Consider the following 24,617-nt stretch of genomic DNA (forward strand, 5'->3'; position numbering starts at 1 on the left):
CAAAAACGCATCAATATTGACATTAACCTGCACCAATTTGTGACATTTCCAAGACTATGAACTCAAAATAAGGACTTGTCAGCAACCCACGTATGTAAGTTAACAGTAGGCATAGTTTTTTAAACAGACTAGTTTATTACTTGCAGCATCTGATAAACACACCTCTACAGAAAAACACAGCAAGAAGTGAACAAACTAAGTCCACAAAACACCTTTCAGGTCTTGTAAGGACAAAAACTGCAGCCATCGGAACACGCTGCCATGGTAGCAGTTGCTATAATATGCGGCACGAACATCAGGCAGATTGGTCAACAGTTCTCGGCAGCCAACTCATTCACCGGTTAGGCTCTGAATCGGCACTGGAAATGCTTGCCCTGTCCCTGGGTTCTCCAGGGGACACTGTGGCTGCTGCCACAGTCTGTTTCTCAAGAAAGTCTGCCTCAAGGAGGTACTTGAGCTCCTCTTGTGTCAAAGCCTGCCTTTCAGGAAACAGCCTCCTCTGCAAATAGGTTGGAAAAATTGTGGGCACCGCTTTGTTTAGAAAATCATTTTCCGCAGCACTGATTAGCAACCAGTAAGCAGCCTACAGCAATCAATACAACTATTCCACAAAGAGAAGCACACAGAAAAAGTCTGTTTATTGAACTCATTGTGGTTTCTAGGATGCTTGCGTAGAGCTATGCTAGTTAACACACCTCACTTCAAACATTTACAGCTCTTGTCAATACAATTAACAGTCGGAGTTAATTTTACAGAGGCCATGATGTAGCACTTAAGACTGCACTAAACAGACATATCAGAAAATTTTTGCTTTGAATACACAGCAAAGAAGTGAACAAGTACTTAAAGGTGATGCTACATGGTCAATACTGAATGTACGCTGTATTGGCAAGAGGTCATCTGCTGGCAATGTCATTACAGCTAGAGAATCCACAACTGCAAGTTATATAAAAGTAGTAGAAACAACTCACTTATTTACAACAGTCTTCATTCAACAATGGGCCATGCAAGTTTGGCATTATATGGAAGTATGCATGAGAACAATCACTACAATAAATGACCCTATAACACTACTAAAAATTTTATAACCATGAAACTAATATTTACTATCAATGGAAATGTGGCAATATCGCAGATGAGTGCACAACATTAATTCCAAAACAGAACAATAATTTAAAATATTTAGAACAATGCATGTTGAGCAAATATTAAAGGGACAGGGCAAAATCTGATAGTTCGACATTTCATGGCTTTGTCGCCAGTTGTCCGGGAGTGAAAGATGAAATTTCAAGTTTTTCCCGCTGCTCCAATTCAAACTCGGGGCACTCTTATGACGTCATAGGACTGAGTGACGTGAAACGTGATGTAAACGCAGACTCCGTGATTTCTGGAAGCTAGCAGTGCGGTCTAGCAGCTGCCGAAATGAAAGTTACTGCCACCGCACGTTGAAGGCATCTATCGGGGGTCGCTGCCGTCGCTTCGTTTACATTTGCACCGGCGTCTTGCAAGGGTTACGATGGATCCCGTTACCGAACCCGACGAAGTTCTCGCAAAAATTCCGGCCTGCACTTCAGCGACCTCAGCCCCACAGAGCGTGTGATGCTTTTGAGGGAGCACGGTTAGGTTAGGTGCCGGCAGGTCATTTCCCCTTCCTCAGTGAGCAGCCGTTGCTAAATAAATATCGCAAACCCAGTGCAGGGGGTCATGAGGGGCGAGGACAAGGTCAGCGCGTTGCGCCCATCGGAGGCTGGCCAGGACTTTGGAGCCAATGGATTGTGATTCCTTGAACAGTGCTGTTGCACGGTGCTGCAGGCGGCGTTGAGGTGGTTTCCCATGGTTGCAAGGGCCACATAATTTATTTTTTTGTCACTAAAAACTCAAGGGCGCTCGCGTTTAACGTTGGCGGATTGAAAGTGAAGCCGACGCATGACGCTTCAACGGGTTCCGCGCGTTTCCGGAGGTGCGGGGTCCACTGGATCGGGCTCTCTCGCCCACTTGCATGTACCTTCAGATGTGTACTGTGAATGGATTAAGTTAGCCAAGAGCTAGAACAGAACAGCTCCGCCCAACTGCCGAAGCTATTGAATGGAGCCACAAACAAACGAGTTGGAGGAGAACGGAGTCATGGTCTCTACAGGTTCCAAATCTCTTTTTCTTAACTGCCTTGTGTCTTGTCTCCCGTCCCTAATAAACGATTTCTGTTAAGTAGTTTGAAGTTGACTGGCACAGCTGGAAACGTTTCGCCGGGCGAGCGTACGAAGACAAGTGCTCTTTATACTGCTAACTGCCTTGTACGATCACCGACCATCGTGGCATCATAGTTTTTCATCGACCGTGGCGATCATCTGACCAGTCTTAACAGGCTCCTTCAAAGAACTAGCACTTGAAGCAGCACTTGGAGTTCCTCTGCTGTTCGGCGCTTGTAAATCGAGGCGCGTCAAAAACAAAACCACAGGGCACGCAAAGCTCATAGGCACGAAGCGCCATAACAAATCGAAACTCTCCTGGCCACCTGTGGCGCCGCCAGGCATCAGTTTTCTTTGCTTCCAACATTCAGGTTGTCTTTTGTCCATCTTCCTGGAGTGATAAAAGTGCACTACCGGTTTCAAAACAAAACTTAGTTCAATATTGAACCGCGCGACCTTCCTTTGTCAGCCTAGATTCGTGGTGTCCATGTAGGAAGGAAAACTCCTCCAAGGCGGCGTCTCTTGTCCTATGCTGTCATCACGTTTGTATGTGACCGGAGCTGGTATTCTATCGATACAAGCCAACATCAATTTCTCCTCAGTGTCCTTTTAACCCTTTCAGTGTCCTTTTAACCCTGCTCACTTTTCTGAGAAATATTTGCTGCGCCAACTACATGGAATAAAAAAGTGCCCTATTGGAGTATGAAGAATGCCAAATTCACCAACCATAAAGAAATCAGTACTAGGTACAGCTCAATGTGAGAAAATCTGCACGTTTTCAATGTACACAATTGTGTACGAAGCACTCAAGAAGAAAGCTTGAAGAGTTTGACGAAATCAAGGATTCGAATGTATGAAGCTTGTAGGTTAAGCATATGAAGTTCTTTTACACTAACATTCAAAGTGATAATGTAATCGCCGATTACAGTCGCGACTATCTACAGGCTTCTCCTGAAAGGATCGCAGGTGTGCGGAGAAACACAAGTCATCATTCTTAACATTTCAGGTCTGCACTATCTCCGCCCATATCCTGCTCTGTAACATTCGATGCGGCCAAACAAGGCTCTGTAACCCTTACCTTCGGTGGCATTGCTTTCCTATCTCCGACAAAATTTTTCTGCATTGAAAATGTACCGCATCGTAAATGAGCTCCCACCCGCCGCTGTGCACTCAAGAAGAGACTGAATGCTGCTGCTGTGTAATCAGCAGTTACCTCTTCATTTGAAATGCTAGCACAAAAAGACTTTCACATGCTTTATCGACAGCTTTCAACCTCTGAATGTTTTAAGCCCATCGAATTCTAAAAACTTTTCAGCTACCCTTCAAAGGGTTAAACTAACAGCAAAATGCATGATTTGAGAACTAACATCATCACTATATTGCATTTAGACTGAACTTGCAATAGGTCAATAAATGCACAAAAAAGCATATTACCCGACTGTCATGTGTAGGATGGCACAAATCCATGCAATGCCCGATGTATTTTTAAGGTTGCAACATGGCACGGAGAGCTCCTCACTTAGATTCATTGGTTACTTTTGCCTCACTCTATTGATACTCGACTGTTAATACTCATGAGTAGTTTTTGTCTGATCAAATGCCTTAACCTGGTGGCATTCCCAAGCTTGTGTCCTCGATTAAAATGCATCTCTGCAACTGCAAGGTTTTAGGGAAAACCATGTGCCTTTATTATGCAGTAGAAAAGTTGTGCTTAGTTCAATAGAATTAATCACAACCACTATCTTAAAAAGGACCCATGAACAAGACCATTGTGAATTTTAACACACACTGATCACCACGTCATGTTGCCTGGATCCCGTCTTGTCACAAAAAATGTCTTGACCATTCATTTTTCTGGCTTCTGACACAAGTCCTGGTTTTGACCAGAACTTGTGTCAGGTAGTACTGACTTTCCCATACAATTTTTTAAATTTCTGGACAATGCTACAGTTCACAAAATTGTTAATGTTTTCCACTGAGTGTGTGCCTGCTATTATACATTTTTGCTTGCTTGTTGTTTGCATTAGACCCATGATGTACCCCACTCTCATCTTCAAGCCTTAAGGCCCTGAGGAAAATTAAACAAGTTTGTTAATTAGCAAACACCCGGGGTTAACCACTGGGAGGCAACTGTGACTATTCCCTCATTGAAGCGCGGTAACAACCAGTCTAACCTCGATGTAAGTCGCATGGACAGGTGCATCACTGTAGTCGTCCCCGGGCAAATAGGCCGCAGCCTGCGGCGCAGCCGAGGCCGGCTCCGACGCGATCAAACGGCCCGTGTGGTCCTGACGGGCCTCCCCCAGTACAGCAAGCATTTCTCTGGCCGTCACATCTCTTGTCCTACCTTTCAGTCTGGCCAGCTTGGACTCTGAAAAGTGCGAAAAGCGAGAAAAATTAATAGAATTGAATACTACAATCTGTTGGTCACAACCTGGCGACTCCAATCAATCGGCAGGTGTTACTTTTCATCCGCACCGCGCAACGGACAGTCGCGGCGACACACAACCGCCTATGAAATAGAGGACGGCTTTCGTACCTAAGGCCGCCACATAATGTTCTGTATCTGGAATAACCCCGGGTGGACTGAAGTTGTCTTCGAAGGTCAGTTCTGCACTGCTGACAGCACTCCCGTGACAGCCCCACGGCTCCGACGCTGACGCCATGCCCGCCACTGCAACGAAAACTGCAAGACGACAAAAAAAAAAAGATGCAGCCACTTCTGCCACCTACTGGCATTGACACACACTACCTGTTTGAAATCGCCGCGAGTGCGTCACACATTATTCCACGAAGAGTTTAAGGCGTGACGAATGCGCGAACCTCTTCTAATTAAAGTGGTAGTAAAACATCACTGGGCTAAATGCACTCACCTATTTCCCGGCAAGTTTACTGACTAGTTCGTTTCTTGGCGTTACGCTCCATGCAAGACTGGAAATTTCGAACTTCGTCTTGGCACTTGCGCCAGTCGCGGTGCTCGGCCATGCACTCCTGCAAATAAATGAAGGGTTAACCAGCCACCTGAATTTAACCAACGTCAAGTTGACATAAGATGAGGTACGAATCGGATGATGCAACTGCCGGCATGACGACCAAGTCGCATGGTGGGCAGAGAAACGTCGATTTTAACTGCACTCACCTGCACAGCGTAGTGCAGTTCAATACAGCCCGTCTTTTTTAGCATCTCTTCAACGGGATCAACAGCACTGTCTTCGGACGACGGTCTTTTTGAGTAATCATGCTTGAAGCTTTGCGCAGATGCAGAAGTCGTGGGCGCGGCCATTAGTGGCTACAATTGCGATGCGACTAGCAATGTTTCTCAAAGCGCTAATGGCTCTAACTTAAAAAAAAAGAAAGCTTTTATGCTATAGTGAATATAAAACTACGAAATAATCATAAATCAAGTCCAATTTAATTGTTTTTTATGTATAAGGTGTGTTAAAATTTTATTGTGACCAAAATAGCGATCGTCCTTGGCTCAGTTGCGTTAGTTGCGTAGTGACGACAGCCGCGACCACCGACGTCGAACAGAAAAATTTAGTCCTTTGGCTGTCAAGATGGCGTCGGCCAGAGACCGCCGGCATACAGAGACCGAATCTGTCGTCGATTATGTCCAAGTCGACGGCTTGGTTGTGCTCAAGATCATCAAGCACTGCAGCGAAGAGGCCGGAGGCCTTCTGGACGTCGCCCAGGGCGTCCTTCTGGGTCTCATAAACTCCAACTTCGTCGAGATCACCAACTGCTTCCCCATCCCTCCGCGCCATGCCGAGGAAGAAGAGGCCGATGACTTGGAGTACCAGATGGAGATGATGCGCCAAATGCGGCACGTCAACGTGGACCACCTGCACGTCGGTTGGTACCAGAGCTCCAACTTTGGCAGCTACTCGAACCGCACGCTGCTCGAGTCACAATTCGGCTACCAGACCAACATCACGGAGTCGGTCGTGCTCATCTACGACCCCATTCGCACCACGCGGGGATTCCTTTCACTGCGCGCTTTCCGCCTGAGCCAGCCGGCCATGAAGCTGTTGGCCAGCAACGAGTTCAGCGCCGAGCAGTTCAAGACGGCGCGCTGCTCGTTCGAGAACATGTTCGAGGAGATCCCCGTGGTGATCCGCAACTCGCACCTCGTCAACATCTTGCTATGCGAGCTGTCCGATTCGACGCCAGTCGACGTCGGGAAGCAGCTGCTGGACATGAGCACGGCGTTTGTTTTCGAAAAGAACCTGCAGGCTATGATGGTGTGCGTCGACGCACTCAACCAGGAGACAAACAAGTTCATCAACTACCAGCGCCAGGTTCGTGCGAAGGTTTCCTCAGCCGCCGGCTAGACGGCGTCAGAGTTGTGCAGTCTTTGTCAGTGGATGAATGGCTCACTTCGTTCTTGACCGCAACTGGCTCCAGTCCGTACAGCTCTAAAAAGTTTCGTACTTGCCACTGTTCATATTTTCAAAACGCCATGATGGTAGGCCTCGCATACCTTCCGCACTGCGCATGGTGACGGTACGCGGGTTGTTGTTGTTAGCCTATCAAAAGATGGCACATTCCCACACTGGGGGATCGGCCAAGAATCGGGTGGCCGTTCACCTGAACGCAGTTAATAAAAAGGAAAAGCACGTGGGAGCGCAACACCGGTGAATTGTTCCTCATGAACAGAAAGGGTTAGATTAGCGCTCAGCCCTTCACTGTGTGCCTGGTCCACCAATATGGCGGCCGTCATGACGTCAGTGTCAGCGCGCTGAGGGCTGTTTACTGTCCACAGAAGTTGTCATTCCCTCTTGCATCAAGGGGAGACAGTGAGTTGGGCGCAAAAAAAACTATGCCTGTGTATGTAAAGAGGTGACCAAACAACCGAAACATAAGCTTTCCTCAGGAACAAGGGAAGGCAGGGGAATGCACAAGACTGCAACTCTGTTCATCCTTTCCTTTACCTCTTAAGGGGCAGTTCGTGCCCACAAGTCAGGCAGTTGTGCCTTATCTTTCCTCATAACCATACATGCATGGGCACATAAATACAATTGTTATTTGCACATAGGCCTTAGAAATCAAGAACCCATCCAATCGCATCATTAACGCTCGTGTGAAATGCTTTGGGTGATGCATTCCTGTGTATTTTAGAAATGTTGGTTTGGTTGTTTTGTCCTTACCAGAGGCACGGTCTATTTTCTCAGTTGGCATGACCAAGCAGGTCCTCATCAGCAGCAGCCTGACTACGCCCACTGCATCTCATCCGCCCACCTAACTTTCTGCCGCCTCCTGCTACGCTTGCCTTCTCTTGGAATTCACTTCATTACCCTTACGGACCAGCGGTTATCTTGCCTTTGCATTGTGTGCTCTGCCCTAGCCCATTTCTTTTGCCATGCTAAATATCACCTCAAGTACTCGTGTGTCTGATTTGGAATTACACCACGAATTGTGTGACAGGTTGCATTTATGGGGAGGGGGTTATAAATAGCCTCTCTGAAGTTTCACTTGTAGTATGGCAGGTCATGATTGCTCCGTTATGTTTAGACATAGAAGTGAGTGATGTACTCAATAAACAGAAATAATATAATCTTATCTGAATTGCTTACCTGGCCGCCCTTCTTTAAAGGGGGCAATTGAGGACAACTCCACGTAATTATTGTTCTCAGTAAAAAAGTATTCTCTGTCTCTTTTTGGGGGACATGTTGACATTTGTTCAGAAAGAGAACACTCATTTGTAGCGGAGAAAAATTTATTTTAAAAATCTTCCCACCAGTGACGTCCTTAACAAAAACAGTGGTGTAGTGTAGCCTCTGAAATCCATGCCAGAAAATTGCTCTCGTCGCACACATTTTACTTGCAAAATCAGCCACTGATGGCACCATCTGCATTTAATTTTTTTGCTCTGTTCTAGCTTATAAAAGCTCCGTTTTTGACGAGAGTGGTCTCTGTGATTAGACTGTGGTACTCTTTTTCAATACAGGCCACATTTACTTTGTCGTCAGTATCTTTTTAAACGCCGAAGTTCCGCTCTTTGTTCTTCCCTTGCTATGGTCCCCATCGGCCTACATTAATCACGCTCCCTTTTTTGTTTGTTTCTCAGGTGATGCGCCAGCAGCAGCAGAAGCAGCAGTACATTCAGAAACGAAGCCAGGAGAACAGCGCCCGTGCCGCCAAGGGTGAACCCCCGCTGCCGGAGGAAGACATCAACAAGCTGTTCAAGCCGATCCCCACTCCCTCACGCCTTGAGTCAGTGCTCCACTGTGGCCAGGTCAACTCTTACTGCCAACAGGTGGCGCAGTTTGCCACCCAGAACCTGGGCAAGCTTTTCATGGCCGAAGCACTGCAGCTGGAGAACAAGCCCTCAGCTGGAATGCTCGTGTAAGGAGGCACACAGGGGCGGGTCTTTGTCGAAGCTGCCAGGTAGACACATGCCATGTCTCAAATGGGCATGCGGAAACATGGGAGGCACACCTCGATGGCTCATCACATCTGGCACACACCATTTCCTTTCGTTTCTCTAGGTTTTTTTTTTTTCTTTCTTTATTAGAAACTCATCTGGTATCAACTTGTTTACGTACAAATATAGAGGGCCAGCACTGATAGCCGCTCAACATTGGCACGTATAGCTTCTTCCAGAGCAAAATTTTGGATGCTGTGCCATAGTTGCAGCATGTGTTTCTAACATTTCTATGGTGTCGAAACTTACTCTTCAATGCAAGTTGAGAAACCAAATTTAGTTTCAATTTTTCTTTCCTTACAGTGCTTTAACACAACTCGTGCTCAGTGTTACAATCTCATTTATATCCTAATTTTTTTGTTCTTCTGAGAGTAGTTCTACGCTCTTACCCTAATCGAAATTGATCCGAATCTTGCCCTTAACCAGCCAGTCATATTCATTGCTGTACCATTTAAGGCTCTCTCTTTGTTTAGAGTGTGTTGGTGGCCATTGTCGCTTCCATGGCGCGTTGCAGCAGACAGTCATGCCAGTATTTGCACTTCGGCACAGCGAAAGACCTCTAGGAATAAAGACTTTTTTCCCATTAATGCAGTCCTCTCTCTTTTTTGCCTCACCCCATTTTGAAATCTGTTCAGTGCAAACAAGTGTCTGCAGTTAACTAACTAGTCAACGGTTTCAACATGGTAGTTACATGCGCAGGAAGAAAATGAAAATTGGTTTTGAGGAAAAGGAATGGGGCAGTAACTGCCTCTCTGGTGGACAGTGAACTACACGGGTCAAGGTTCAAAACGCAGCCACCACGATATAGTTCGAACCTGGGTACTCCGGCTCAATAGCCAAGCGCCCTAACCACTGAGCCATCGCGGGCGGTAACATGTACAAGAGCCAAATTTAATTTTGGGCTCTAAAATAATTTCCTGCTCCTTTAACTTAAGTGGCACACATTTGTACACTTGTTAAGGATTAAGCGCTTGTAATACACCTAAATATCGATGTCAATCATGCAGATGAACCCAAATAATGCAGCAGTGTACCATTCCATTTAGTATGTCCGTCACTACAAGTGGTTTCTCAGGTGTAGTGAGTACTTCCGTGTTCTCTGGCAGTAAATGGGCTGACATCACAGTTGACTTACATCATTTTATTTACTGACCACCTGCACGGCTTTCGTTCCTTATTTTTGTGGCCTTGCGAATGTTGCTGGCTTTATGACATCTCTAGAGCTGTGCCTTGCAAGGCTTGTTTAATTTGGACTAGCATGCCAAAAAACTGCCACCTTATAGGCACTGGTCGTCCGGAGTATTGATTGTGCCAAGCTGGCTTAGTGATTTAGAGGGCTCATCTTCATTGGTTGCACCAGCTTCTGACACGACTGATAAATCCGTCCAAGAGCAGTCGTCTTCAGTGTCTACATCTTTCTCTCCGCCTCTTCTCTGGCGCTGCAGTGGGGTGGGTTTGCCGGCTGGTATTGTCAAACACTCTGCATTAATGTTGGCACTCGTACCATCGTTGACAGCCAACACAGCCTCTTCAGGAGGTATGGTAGACGCAGTCAAGCTCTCGTTCAGTGGAGTGTCATCTTTGGATGCTGTTGAGATGGCGCAGTCGCAAGCAGATGGTATTGATGCACAAAGCTTGGCAGGCTCCGCATTCATGTCACCACCCAAGATTGTCGAAATCGGGCTTGCATGACTGATTTCCGCTGCACCGACTGTGCTATACTGAGAGTCTGCAATCAGGGATAGTGTTCTGTCTACCTGGGTACCTTGTATCTGGTATTCCTCACTGGGAAAGGCAGCATCCTTATTCATGCTCTGTTTTACTACTGCCTCAATCACCAGCACAGCATTCTGTATTGCCGCGAGCTCGTCACAAACCTCAGTTTCTGTATCCTTTCCAGTTCTTGCTGCTTCAACAGTCCCGTGTTCTGCATCGTGCGTTTGCAAATGTTTGTCGCTTGGGCCGTCATTGTCAAAGGCGTCCGATATTTCTGCACTCTGAGCTAGACGGCAGCACATGCGCTTCTTGAGAGGCAGCTGAACTTCTTTGCACCCATCAACTGCAGCTACTTCTTTGGCCTGAACACTGCTTTCATCCTCCTGGTTGTGGAAAGGACTGTCAGTCACCCGAATGCCTCTAGAATCAGCAGCATTCTCTGCAGCTGAGTCTGAATGCCCGCTATTACCCATTTGGTCTATGGATTCATTGGCTGAATTTTCCGAAGTTGCTTTCTTGAGCCCTTCAGTTTCTTTAGAAACTGCACCGTGAAAGGAGTGACTTCTATGAGCCAATGGTTGTACGGCAGCTGAAGGTTCTGTGTTAGTCGCTTCTGCTATATCTTTACACGAAGATGATCTCACAGGCTCAAGACAGGGGGCAGCACTGTCTTCGTGTTCATTCAGAGCTCTTTGCCCTCCGTCATGATGCTGCTGTGGTAAGCTCCTTGGAGGTACCACCTCTCTGCTTTTAATGGACAGTGGCCTTCGTATAAAGCTGCTGCTATTGTTGAGTACACCTGTGATCGAATGCCTCAGGTTGAGTGGCTTGAATTGGTTTGTAGTTGTAATGCGCAGTGTCCTCGTTATGTTTAATGATCTTTGAATTGGTGCTGAATTCCTGTTTGAAGCAGGAAACCTAGTGAAGTGGCTGGCGGTCACAAGTTCGTGACACTGCAAGACTGTCGTGCCCTTCCTAAAGGACGCGTCGTCGTTTGTCCTTTCTTCTCCTTCTGCAGGTTCCTGCTTGTCTTTCTTTGACTTTACAGATTTCTTGTCATTGCAGTTGTTTCTCGCACGAGACGCTTCTGCATTGCTTGATGATTGCCCATCCTCATTCTCGGCTGCTTTGCTCCAAGTTGTTTTTTTCTCATATCTTGGCGGAGGCTTTGGAGAACACCTCTGACAGACTGTTGGTGAATACGTTCGTGCTTGCACATCATCATTTGCCACTTCACTGTTACCATCCAGCACAACTTGTGTTTCCTTATCAACACACTTCAGAAGCACATCCTGTTCATAGTGTGCCCTGTCTGTGGGCGAGGGTTTTTGTTTGGTCCCAACAGTTTCTCTAGACTGCTCACAGTCGGGAACTGCTGTGGATTGGTCATGAGAGACTACCCTCATGTCGGGTTCATCTGCTGCCCGAGTCTTTGTCTTTGCAGTATGTTCCAGATGCTCTTGGCTTCCTGTCGAACAGTCTTTGTGGAGTGGGCCTTCAAGTAGTGACTCTGACAGCCGTGCGCTATCAACAACACTGTTCATGCCATCGTTTTCAGCAGCAGCTGAGCCTTCTGTGATTCTTGGAGCAGTTGCTTTTTCATCTTGTCCTTCAAGTGATTCTGAATATCTTGCAGCATAGATGGCAGCATTCTCTTCACTTTCACTAACAGCCATCGAACCCTTTGGAGTCGTCAAAGCGCTTGCTGCTTTGCTGTGTGCTTCAAATGATTCTGAAGGTTCTACACTCTCGATGGTAGTGCTCTTATCATCATTTTTAGCAGTGGTTGCCATGTTCTCTTCCGCTCTCTTGGTGCCTTGCTCTGTGCAGTGTAATGTTTCAAAGAACTCGGGGAAGCTGTAGACCTTGCTGGCTGCGATCCCTTCCTTCTCCAGTATGCGAGCTGTGAACTTCTTGCATGCTTCCCTAACTCTGCTTCCTTCACTCTGATCACGATCGCTCGCCTTCTTTGATGTCACGCTCTTGGCCTTTATGGTGTGTCGCCCCATAACATCCTCGACAGGCACTTTCATCTTCACCTGACTTGTCGACAGGTAGTCGCAGTCCTTTACCACAGTGTCGCTATCAACATCTTCAATGGTCTTGAACCAGTGCACAGACCGCTGCCGACTCTTGAACGTCGACGACGTAGAGAGCTTACTTGTAGATCCTTTCGTGGGCATCTCCTCCGTTCCAGACTTGGTGGGAGTTGTTGCTGACGAGGCCACGCTGCTAGCAGAGGTGCGGCTGCGGCTGCTCCAGTATTCGGATTTAGCGGAAGGCACCTTATGGCATCCCATGTCCGAGATCACTGGTACCTTGAGTGCTGTCTGGCTTTCCTCACTGCACTGGTTGTGCTTAGCCCTCGTGTGCTGCCACAGTGTTGCCGACGGACTCTTTTCATCCCCTTTCGTGGTATTTGGGAGGTTGTCCTTGTAAGTGACAGCACCGATTCTTTCAGCAATGTTTCTGTTCACTTGTGGGAGGGGCAGAGGTCTCGCACTAACTGCTTCGTGGGAGTCGCGAGAGTTGTCTATTCCCCTTTGCGGCGGCCACAAACGAAGGTTGCCCTGCAGCACCACAGGGCCGTACATTCGAATGATGGGCGCTTGGCCCTCGTCCTTCTTGACATTGGAATCTTCCTCAAACAGGTTGCTGTGGGGGTCGCTGTAGTTGGTGGTGTAGTTGCCAGATGTCCCCTCGCTGGCTTTTGAGCGAGTTCTGTCGCTGCACACACCTGTTGAGGACAGCTGAGTACAGCCCCCCTGCATTTGGGAGAGGGAAGAGGATTTACGGAGTTCCAACAACGTACACTAAAAGACACGTCGCGGAAAGGCAGGTGAACAAAGGTGATTTATGTTGTTTTGCTCACTGTTTTTTGACACTTTCTGATGTAGACGTAGACAGGCCAACTGCCCACCTGTGCACTCTCCAACCCTTGCACCTCCCGGCAAGACCAAGTTAAAGGGAGAATGAGGGAACCTTCGTCCAATTTTCGTTCACACCACACTAAATGTTGATTCTGTGGCTCTCTCTGGCTATGTTGGTATTTTCCCGGCATCAGAATGCGCATTTATTGCTGGGAAACTGGGATTTAGAAATTTTATTGCCACTCGATTCACACTTGTGACATCAAGATAGAAAATTGACTCCGTGAACATTGTTTTGAAGTGAATGGTGGTGTAGCATATCCTTGGGGATCAACTCACTGATAATTGTCTTGATAGACCAGAGTTTTCAGGGAAAGTAGAATCTTTGTCTTTAGAATACAGTAATTTATCGATACAAATGAACTTCAATTTGTCCTGGGTGTTCAGTGCCAGGCAGGAGGGTAAGACCAGACAGAGGGTTCTTGGACTAAGTAGTCCTCCCAGGAAAGTCTATTCTCTACCTCTCTCTCTCTCTGTCCATTTAAGAGGGCTTGTAACACATTTAGATACTGGTAAAAAATAATAATAATAATAATTGGTTTTTGGGGAAAGGAAATGGCGCAGTATCTGTCTCATATCAGCCGACACCTTGAACTGTGCCAGACACCTGAACCATGCCATAAGGGAAGGGATAAAGGAGGGAGTGAAAGAATAAAGGAAGAAAGAGGTGCCGTAGTGGAGGGCTCTGGAATAATTTCGACCACCTGAGGATCTTTAACCTGCACTGACATTGCACAGCACACGGGCGACTTAGTGTTTTGCCTCCATAAAAACGCAGCCGCCGCGGTCGGGTTCAAACCCGGGTACTCCGGATCAGTAGCCGATCGCCCTAACCACTGAGCCACCGCGGCGGGTAAAAAAAATCCACTCATATGTCAGGGTATGCTGATACAAATGTTTGAGCCAAATGTTGCACCTGCCGCTTAGCAGAGAACAGGACTCTTACATATGCCTTATCGTTTCCTGGCATGCTCTGAGATCCAGGCCATATTTTTTGCCGACATTAATGTGTGAGGACTGTGAATGACTGCTGGCTCTGCTTTTTCAAGCGTCGTGGACAAACTCAGAATTGAGAGGGACCACAGAAGCCAGTTAGTAAAGAATAGATATAAAGACAAAACTGTGAAGGCTAGCTTGAAGGTGGAGAGACGCATGCTAGGTTTAACAAAGAAATAACGCACAATAAATGTGATGTTTCCAGGCAAAGCCAGTAGAGAGTTACAGCTTCCCTGTATGCTGGAACTGATATGGAAGAGGAGCGGGTAAAAGATGGTAGTTCCCTCTTTCTGGCTTTCGTAACTCCAAATGCCTAGGGAAAAATTTAGGGGGTGGGATGTCCAAGTTGGTTCCCTTTTGCACCAAAGACTACGTGCAGCCTCGTTGAAAGACTGAAGATTCATTCCCATCCACACTTCATAGAAACTCCTGTATATTACATTAACTATTTTTCTTTTTCTGATACTTCATCTTCAAATTTTTTTTTACCTGACCTGTACAGTGTGGGTAACATATATTCCTAAATACGGTGTCACACGTGCAGTGTAAGCTATATGTGACCACAATATGCTATACAGATGATACACAGTTTGAGACTGCAATGCAGCAGATGGAGACTGTAGTGGTCTAATTGTTAACTAGGTGTGCTCCGCACTATAAGCACTCAAGAAGCTATTATACAGCATTGCGCCTGAGCTGCACTTTTGCCCACCTGTCTGTGGAGCACATTTGTGCGTTCGGCTTCTCAAGCTACGTGTAGCTACGTTTGAGGTTAAAGAGCTGGTTGTAAATGTGACTTACGGACAGCTGACTTGTCTGATTTCCACTCATCCTCGGTGGTTCATCGTCTTCATCTACACTGGCTCGCACCAGTGAAGACATATGCTGAAGCAAGTCTTCTCCAGTGTTGCCAAGAGACATGTCGGATTCCTTGTCAAACCATGGCCCTTCGAAGCCAGCGGCCATGCTCTCATGCGTGGACGAAGACGCAACCGTGACTTCTGGCACTGTGATGTCTGGCCCGTGGATCCTGTGTCCCACCCTCACTGTGTTCTCTTCTTGCTTGCATTCCTGCTGCTGGACAACGACACTTTCCCGCGTTGACGAAGAAGCTATGGTTACTTCAGGGACAATCATATTCTGGAGAGCCTTGCAGTGCGCCGAACTGTCCCTGCTCGCTGCCATCTGTGAACTGCTGCTCCTGTTACTTCCGTGCAGTTCCTCATCTTCTGTGGTGGGAAGCTGTGTCTGCGATTTTGTACTTGCACTCTGTCCCCGCCCTTTGTCCTCCCCCATGTCCTGGGGCACTTCATCTTTGTCTCCTTCTGTCAGTGACATGTCCTCCTTCACCTCGGTGTATCTCGTGGGCTTCAGAGACGGTGAAGATTTGGTTGTCAGAATGGTTTCCTCCTTAGTAGGAACCTCTGAGACATTAGCAGATGACTTGCTCACAACTTTGGCTTCTTTTTCATCAGAGCTGGGGACTGATGAGTCATACTCATTTTCAGTCAGGTTCATATTGCAAGCAGCTGTCAGCGGCATCTGGTCTTGTGAAGCAATCTTGGACTTGCTGCGGGAGTCGACGTTACCCACGCTAGCTGGGTACACCAAGGGAGTGCCAACCCTCACGCTATCTTGTGTGGTGGTCATGGATGTCTTGATGTAGGCAAAGTTGTAGAAAGCCTCTTCGCTTCGTCTAGTTGGTGTAAAAGACCTGAAAAAATTGGAGGAGCAGTGTGTTTAGACCCAAGCTATAAAACCTAATTATCGAATGCTGGTTAAAAATGTCACATGATGACTGCTGACATGCTGAGCTTCGAGTGCCAGTAGAACAGAGTTCTGACGGCATGTCAAGCACTCTGGTAAACTTAGCTAAAGCCTACTTTTGTCAATTGAATGAGTACACCAGTACACTTGAGGTTACTAATGTTAATAACTTTTTACTAATGTTAATAATGCTCAGAAGGGTGCTGTCCATGTTCATCTGCCAGTAAGGCACTGAGACGATGAAAGGAACAGCACAGTTATGTGCTCTTCTTGTCTTGACCCTTGTCTCAGTGCTGAATCTACCGACCGGGACTGTGATTTATCTTTGCAGCAAACATTTATCACCGACTAAACTATCCGTGGTTTGAAGAGAATTTTTGAGAATGTGTCTGTGGACCAATACCAAATGTGGAGACACTGTGACATTGTGTAGAGACCGATCATATTTGTTAAATGGAAGGAAAAATGAGGAAATCATATCGATGCCTAGCCAGAAATGTCTTTTGGACAAAAAAACATACTTGGCTTCATCATTTCACCTCTGCAATCCTCGATATATGCCCACAGCCACCACACAGTGCTGCTTATAGTGGTCGCCCTATGAACTCTATAAATGTGCATATTTGACAGGAAATAATAAAAGAAATATATCTTTTTGTTTAAGCAGTTCAAAATTTTAGTTTATCATAGTTACTTCTAGCTCTCTCTGTATAGTGTATGAAATGCATTCGAAAAGTTCCAGAGGTTCTGTAAAGTGCTTTCACACTCCATTTTCCCAAGTTCATATTTATTGCTAAAATGTACAAATTTTTCTGCAGAAAAGAACAAGACTAATTGTATAAGTAACATTTTGTAGAAAAATTTTTAACCTGTTCAGTCCCGCATGGTATTTCGTTCAAGAAGTGAACTAATGGCTTGTTCTTAATTAAGTACTGTCCACATTTGGCTTTCTTCTTAGTTTACTCTAATTACTTTTTATTTGTTTTCTTATTTTAGGTTTTTAGTTTATGCAAGTAAATATTATTTGTGGGCAAAATCTGATACATACGTGACAGTCGACGCCTCCTGCGTAATGACGTTGGTGGTGGTCGAGAGGGACAGAGCTGAACGATTCACTTTTGGGCATTCGATTGTGCTATCTTCTGCAACAGGCGCTGTGTCTCGCTGGATCTCCTGATGAGCTGTATCACAGACCCAATTCTTTGGAATTTGAATATCATGGGCCTCTGGACTGTCAAACTAGAAGAAAAAAAAGTTTCCACAAAACTCGCTGTAAGTTTTGAAGCTGGGGTAGTAGATTGCGGTATGTCAAAGGCAAGCAAATAGTTTTCATATGCAGCTAAGCTTTACCATACTGAAATTTTCTATAACGAAATACATGTAGTGAACTAAGGACATACGTTTGCTTAAAACTCTGGAAGTGCATGCATTTAATGACTCGTCTCCTGAAAGATAACCTTTCTACTAGTGGATTTAGTGAATAGTTTTCCTCTGGAAACTAAGAATAATGGATTTCTCTGGAAACCGTTTTATTCATATGCACTCCAAAATGGCCTGGAAAGCTGCAGGGTGTTTCTTCGATGAGTCAGGTCAAAATGAATTTATCTGACACAGTGTCTAATTTAACTGCCACGGTGCACAGTGTGCTCACAATCCGATGGGGAGGTTGTGATGACGCCACAAAATCATGTGACCTAGACTGTTTCTTTGGGGATTTTTCGTGGATTTTTCACTCACGGTCAGCGATAACGACGACACTGCCAGCGTTTCTGCAGCTTGGGCTCCTTAATGCTGTCGTGTTAATATGAATGTGGGAAAGAAGACATGCGCCACTGCATGGGAGAGCCGGCTCACCAGCTGCGAGCTCACTGCCCAAAGGGCACTAGTGCAGCACGCAAGCGAAGCAGCTAGGCTCAGTGGAGCCCTGGAATAGAGGCCCAACCTTGCTGAAAGAGGTCAAGCGTCGACAGCGATGAAGACGAAGACCGAACCACCAATCTCTTAAGAGACCTCAATAAAGTTTTTCTCTCTCTCTCTCTCTCCTCTTATCTCGTCCTAGACTTCCCATGGTTCCAAATGAAGAATGAATGTTTTCAACACATGAAGTCGAAAATGCATCTCCACTTTTAACGTTTTTATGTAAGTGCCATTTTTCATTATACGGGGGATAGTTATTTCGTAGTACAAGCGCCTTTTACTGGTGAGAAGCTTGATACACAAACCTAATGGCAAGTGCTCCCTGAGAAAATGGGGCGCACATGATATTTGGGGATAGCGTACCATGTGGGTAGGAAGAACCTTAATCACCTGTAACTTGCAACACTACGAATTAATTCACATGCTCTGGCCAATAGAACTACTACTAATCGCTCGCATGAAAGCAGTGACCCTCAGCTTCTCGCATTGTTAATGCTTTGTGCTATGCCACATTTCGAGAGGTTTACATACACGCAGGTAGGAAAGCTCTTGAAGAGGGCTCTCTTCAGCAACAGGCAGCTGCTCGTCGCTGCTGTCCCTGTTTCGTCGCTCCCAGCTCGTGTCCGGCACTGTGTCGGCATCCCGTATTTCGTAACCTTCCGCCTCGTTGTTTCCGATGTCATTGTTGTTGAGTTCATCCTGGTACTGTGTGAGCAGGTAGTCATATTTCAGTAGGTGTTGAGTCTCTTCTTTCGTTAGAGCCAGCCTTGGAAAGAATCTTCTTGATACCTGCGTTTGGCAACCAGCAGATTCCACGGGTAAGTAAAAAGACACCACTTAAAGGCCGCTTAGAGTTCCAGACAGATAGCTAAACGCGGATCGGCATCAAGGGAATCTAGCATTGTGAATTGGGTTGCTAATAAAAGAGTATTCACAGTGAACTCATGTCATATATCTAGGTCTGGACGCACAGCTGCAAAGTCTTGCTCACAGTCAGTTTAATTCACTTGACATCTGCTGCAGCCATCCAAAAAATGTCATGTGAAGTTGCTTGCAATCTTTAAACTGGCAGACAACAAGCATCAAGATGGTCTTTCGTAACAGTTTGCTCTATTATGAGAATATTATACAGTACGTAGCCTGGTCATGTATGCACAAAATTTTTCAAGCGATGTTTCATTTTGCGACAGCTAAAACACAGGCGCTTGTAAATTGAGGAAATGGTACTGACCATTTTATTAACGACATGAGCAAATTATTCTTGTGAAAACAACAACAGAATTTGATTTGAATAGCAGGCCTCTCATATTGTTATGAATTTTCAATTAGAAGCAGTAAAGAAGGAAATGACTTTCGAATTTTACAAGCCGTTCACACGCGACACTGCCAATTGAGTGTCACTAGAATAAGTGTGCAACTTTGTCCTTTAAACTACAATGCGTTATTACATCTTGCAGCTGTATGAACAGTTAAAAGTGTGTAGAGCTGAGCAAATAGAGCAGCCATGACACACTTGCGCGATCTTGATTAAGTTAAACTGAACAAAATACAAACCAGTGCAAACAGAGCTGGCCATATTGCCAAAAGTCCTGCATCATCTCCTTCGCCAGTGTCATCAGGTGGCTTGGCATTCTGTTCAGGATTCAATTCGGCATTCTTCATACGCAGATTCCTGGCCTGGGTCATTGTCGCGAGTATTTCCCTCGGGCTTGGGTTCAGGTTGACTTGTTGAAGGCGTTCCAGCCTCTCCTCTGGAATTGTGAAGTGACTTGCCACGTCATTGAGACAGAATGCAGTGGAATTGTGAAGTGACTTGCCACGTCATTGAGACAGAATGCAGTGGCCTAGTTAGTATGTGTAGAGGTTAAACACACCCTCTAAGACTGCAAAATGAAAAAAAAAAATAAAAAATTTTGGCCTGCGCAGGGATCGAACCTACGACCTTCGCGTTATTAGCACGACGCTCTAACCGACTGAGCTAGCAGGCCACGATGCTAAAGGGCTGTATAGAAACTATATATTGTGTTTTAAACCTTAATTATAGAATTTTTTTAATTTTTAGCGTTTTGATCACATCACTACATGAGGTCATTTAGTTCAGAGTTTTGTGAAACGTTCATGCCCACCGGCTTCAACCCCCGCTGGACTGCGTTATAACTGCATTGTCGCAAATTTTATATGATGCTTACTGAAATGAGCGTCCTCGCGTAATGCTGTTTCTCAGCAGAGGTCTCATTGCTGTGTTGCGATGGTTCTACCACAACTAACAAAAACCACTAAAAATTAATTTCAAAGAAAGCCAAATCACAAAATCATACGCCGATCTACGATGGCTCTATGGTGTCTACGGAACCAAGCGTAGCCTCCGAAATTCGGGCTCCTATGTCGGATACAACTGCAGTGAAACTCCGCCCACATTTAGGACCGGTGCACAGAATCCCTCCACGACAAAAACGCAGTTCTTTGTTCAAACTTTTTTTGTCACATATACAAAAAGCTAATCACGAAAAAAAGAGTTATAAGCTCTAGAGCTTTTGTGACTGGCTAGCGGAGTAACACGATATGCAGCGGCGGCAGCGGACCGTGGCCCAGTGTTAACAACTGCTGCTTTTTAAGTTGTATCCTACAATAGCGGTGAAGGTTGTTCTGACAAAACTTTAATGCACTAATGGACATTACCAGAGCGCGTGCGGATATTTTTTTGCGTGTATACATAATTTAGGCACTTTTCATGAACATCTTGTTTCTTATACGTTTAATCCAAGCCAGGGGAAAAGGTGTAGCCTGTAGCCAAACATAATTCATGGATGGCGGCAGCCTCAAAACAAGCATTTCTTCGTGTATTTCTTAGTCGCTTACTTCTTGCTGAGCGGACGGAAAAGAGCGATTACTCAACGCTACTGGAGGTTAGTTTTCATAGCTTTTATGTCAGTGGGAAACATAAGTGAAGCTCTGCCGTCGGGAAACTGCTACGTATTACCGATGCCTGGTCTCCATATCACCTCGCACTTTTCGGGCTCGCACGCGCGAGTTGGTTGTTGCTAGGGTGCCTCGATGCCACAGTCTAGGGGTGGGCGAATATTCGGAAATTACGCATACCGAATCGAATACCATCCTGTTCGGTTATTCGAACGAATCAAATAGTGTATGCTCAAAATTATTCGGAACGATGCCTCGCCTCGAAGGCCATATGCCTCACACATAGCTCTCGCCTGTCTCGTGCATTGAGACATGCCGCTAGTTTATTGTCTTTCGTTATCAACAGCAAAAGGTAATTTGTGCTTTTCGACAATTTTCCTCAAGATGCCGCCAACTGCATATCTACATCAGGAGGCTTCCGCGGAGTAGAGACCTGCTGATGTTTTTTTTTTTTTTTCAAAATACCTCCACCGTACATTTCCCTGTCGTTGTTTTGACACACAATAAGCTATCCATTCACGAAGTCCAGTCATTATACCGTGTGTTACAAGAAATACTAAGTAATTTTCAAAAATAGGATTTTCGAAAATATTTCGAAAACGCGATTACCCTTGCCGCTGCGGCTCGACGAAATTTGGCTTTTTCGACTAATTACGTGCACTGGAGGGGTTGCTTTGCCTGCATGCTTTCGAAAGCGCACGTATTTTTGCACGATGCAGCCAAAATTTGCCGAGCTACAGCGGCGATGGTAATCAAGTTTTCGAGATTACGAAAACAGATATGGCGGTTACTATCGGCCGGCTACAAATCGCTAATTGCAACCAGACGCCCAGTTGTAATAGTTCAAAAGTTTATTATTGGAAATTAGTTAACCATCTTACTCGTTGGGATGATTCACCGGTTTTCTGGCGTCCGTCAAACCTGGCAGTACCATGCCGCAAAGGCCATATTTCTGCCTCAAAAATCCTATTTTTGAAAATTACTTAAAGACTTCCTTGTACCACCCGTATATGCTGCTGTCTCAGAAATACAATCAAAACAGCTGTGGTCACGTGCCGCGCTCTGGCGTATGCGTGGCAGCGGCTTCGATTTACCGAGATTAGCGACGTAGGCGTCCGAGTCGTGGAGAAAGTTGGGTATGACGGTGAGGTGGAAGTCGTCGTCGAACGTCATCTTAACCTCGCCAGCGTCGTTCGCCGCCTGGGCGAAGTCCATCCACGGGTCCTGGTCCCTGTTGCGGTCAGTGGGCGGCGAGAACCAACGGTTGAATCGCGGGACCCGTCCGACGGAGCTGCGAACGGTCGGACGCACTGCGGCTACTCCAGTGACCACTCTTTTACTGCTCGCTCCCCTAGCCCGCGCACCACGTAATAATAATAATAATTGGTTTGGGGGAAAGGATATGGCGCAGTGTCTGTCTCATATATCGTTGGACACCTGAACCGCGCCGTGTAAACATTGCTTTTAAAGGGACACAAAGGGCAGCTCCGTGGAATTACTGTTCTCACTAAATATTTATTCTTTGCCTCTTTCTGGCTAATAATAATAATAATTGGTTTTGGGGGAAAAGAAATGGCGCAGTATCTGCCTCATATATCGGCGGACACGTGAACCGCGCCGAAGGGAAGGGACAAAGGAGGGAGTGATATGTTGACGTTTGTCGAGTAGATACCGCAGCGGTGGCTAAGTGGTTGAGCATCCGCCTCGCATGCGGGAGGTGCGAGGTTCGATCCCCAGTGCCGCCGGGTACCCACCGGTGATACAATGGGTACAAGCTTTCCCCTGGTCTGGTGCTCGGCTTATTTAGGGTGAAATGCTTGGGAAATGGTCTTCGACCCAACCTTGAGAATTTGAAAATACCTTGTGCCATGGCGCTCTTTGGCCATATATAGATGCCCTTGCGCCATAAAAATCCATCATCATCATCATCGTTTGTCGAGTAGCAAAAGATGCAGAAAAATCCGAGAAAATTGTATTTCAAAGTTTTCACGCCAGTCGATTCAAAGTCGTGACGTCCTTACCGAAAAGGACGGGTCGGCATTTTGAAATGAATGGCAGTGTAGCGTAGCCTCCGAGATCTGCATTGCCTCACCGCTGCCTACGCATGCGCGCAGGCAGCGGTGATAAATATCGCCGCACGCTATCACGTGATGGGACCACGGGTAAAAAAGGAGTGGGAAACCGACTCTCTCTGCAATGTCTGCTGCGCGTGCGCAAGCGCGCTGAGGCTGGGCCGTGACGCACTGTTTCAAGAAATGTGGCCCCGTAACGGGCTCTCCTAAATTTTTTCCTTCTTCCATGGCTGGATGAGACTATGGGGAACTTGCGCTGAAGTTTGCGGTGCCGATTGCAGCGCCATAACACACTGCCTAGCGAAAAGAGCAAGCAGTTTTGGGTAGTACTCTTAGTACTTTTCCGCGCCACCTTCAGGCGCTTATTGGCGTGAGCCTCCGCGCTCTGTCGAAGGCGCACGTGCCGTGCGTCAGCTATCTGGGCCACGCCGAGAGAAGCTAGGCAATGAATGCTGTCAGCCAAACGCGGGTATCTAATCGCGCAGAATGTTCTCGCGTTTGCAACGGCCCAAGCGGCTGACGAAAGCAGTTTTGAGTCACCTAATGGAACAATTGCAGTGCCACCTTGGCAGCGCAGGTTCCCCATACCGCAATGGTAAGCGCGATCGAGCTCCTTTCCTTTCACGATAACCTAGACTTCCGCCCCGCAGGACTAAGCGCTCGAGTGCGCCTTCGCTTCGACTTTTAGTGCGGAAGCACTACTTCACTAGCAATCCTGAAAAGGCCGATGAGCCTCTAAAGCCACGACCTTTGACATTTGACCTTTGAGGTGAAATGACTTGGATACGGTGTGTACAGGGGTAGGTCACATGGTACGAAACTTTCAAAGAAATTGTCTTGGAAGACAATGTAAGGCAATGTCTAGGCAAAAGTCGAGCGAATTGGATGGACAAGTTAAGGCAGTGTTTAGGCAGTAGTCAAGCTAATTCGAAAACAAGCGCTTTCGCACATCGTGCTCGGTATAGCGGCGTTACAACTAATTTTTTTCTCCGCGAATGGTAGCGTCGCCGCTTTTTCCGGAACTATATCGCCGTTAACAGACCCGCCGCGGTGGCGCAATGGTTGCAGCGTTCAGCTACTGAGCACGAGGACGACACGGCAGGACGTCCTGAGGATTAATTTGCGAGAACACTGTGTTGCCCTGAGGGCGTCCTCTACTAATGATGAGGGGGCACCCAAATGCCACGTAGGGGGCTTCGCCCCCACCATTCATACCACCGGCAATAAAAGTTTCTTTCGCCACCCACCGAAACGCGGCCGCCGAGGCCTGGTCCTGTGCACCTTTCAAATGGGCTCACCTTTTCATGGTTGACTGCTGGGCGTTATTCCTGTGTCGGGTCGTCTGAAGAGGTGAGGGCAAGAATTTTCTACTTCTCACGCGAAGAGACGCGGCCGAGCTCGTTTCAGGTGGTCGTATGTGAGGTAATTTTGCTTTAGGTTAAAAAAAAATGCCGAATTTGTCACGGAGCCATGGCCCTGTCGCGACCGCCGCCGCCCAGGAACTTCATCTTCGTCCACCTCCTATCACGCGCATGCGGCGCGAAGCGGCGAGCAATCGGGGAAGAACCGAGTGCCATTCACGTTGTTACTCTCTGGTGACCGAAAATTACGTAACGGTGTAGCGCGATGGACAGGAAATTTAAAAAGCTGTTCTTCGAGATCAAGAAGCGCCAAGACTTGGCCCAGCTGG

At 46.6% G+C, this 24,617-nt stretch overlaps 3 protein-coding genes and 1 non-coding gene across 4 annotated transcripts; 1 reads left to right on the forward strand and 3 right to left on the reverse strand.

Moving 5' to 3' along the window:
* Nucleotides 1–128: 128 nt before the first annotated feature.
* On the reverse strand, nucleotides 129–5,177 carry LOC144133309 (coiled-coil domain-containing protein 32). Its single transcript, XM_077666300.1, has 4 exons — nucleotides 5,060–5,177; nucleotides 4,726–4,872; nucleotides 4,361–4,557; nucleotides 129–499 (listed from the first exon to the last, which is right to left on the reverse strand). Exons 2-4 carry the CDS (start codon nucleotides 4,850–4,852, stop codon nucleotides 335–337), a joined length of 489 nt encoding a protein of 162 aa, XP_077522426.1. The 5' UTR covers nucleotides 4,853–4,872; nucleotides 5,060–5,177; the 3' UTR covers nucleotides 129–334.
* Nucleotides 5,178–5,703: 526 nt separating this feature from the next.
* eIF3h (eukaryotic translation initiation factor 3 subunit h) lies at nucleotides 5,704–9,197 on the forward strand. Its single transcript, XM_077666301.1, has 2 exons — nucleotides 5,704–6,484; nucleotides 8,254–9,197. The coding sequence occupies exons 1-2, from the start codon at nucleotides 5,744–5,746 to the stop codon at nucleotides 8,533–8,535; spliced, it is 1,023 nt and encodes a 340-aa protein (XP_077522427.1). The 5' UTR covers nucleotides 5,704–5,743; the 3' UTR covers nucleotides 8,536–9,197.
* Nucleotides 9,198–9,736: 539 nt separating this feature from the next.
* On the reverse strand, nucleotides 9,737–24,438 carry LOC144133311 (uncharacterized). The gene is made up of 7 exons (XM_077666302.1): nucleotides 24,226–24,438; nucleotides 21,950–22,146; nucleotides 19,491–19,687; nucleotides 18,468–18,725; nucleotides 17,068–17,258; nucleotides 15,054–15,966; nucleotides 9,737–13,091 (listed from the first exon to the last, which is right to left on the reverse strand). The coding sequence occupies exons 1-7, from the start codon at nucleotides 24,231–24,233 to the stop codon at nucleotides 9,888–9,890; spliced, it is 4,968 nt and encodes a 1,655-aa protein (XP_077522428.1). The 5' UTR covers nucleotides 24,234–24,438; the 3' UTR covers nucleotides 9,737–9,887.
* On the reverse strand, nucleotides 19,851–19,924 carry TRNAI-AAU (transfer RNA isoleucine (anticodon AAU)). Its single transcript has one exon. It is a non-coding gene; the product is annotated as a tRNA-Ile (tRNA).
* Nucleotides 24,439–24,617: the final 179 nt, after the last annotated feature.

Source organism: Amblyomma americanum, chromosome 5 (genome assembly GCF_052857255.1).
Source record: "Amblyomma americanum isolate KBUSLIRL-KWMA chromosome 5, ASM5285725v1, whole genome shotgun sequence".
Classification (NCBI taxonomy): domain Eukaryota; kingdom Metazoa; phylum Arthropoda; class Arachnida; order Ixodida; family Ixodidae; genus Amblyomma; species Amblyomma americanum.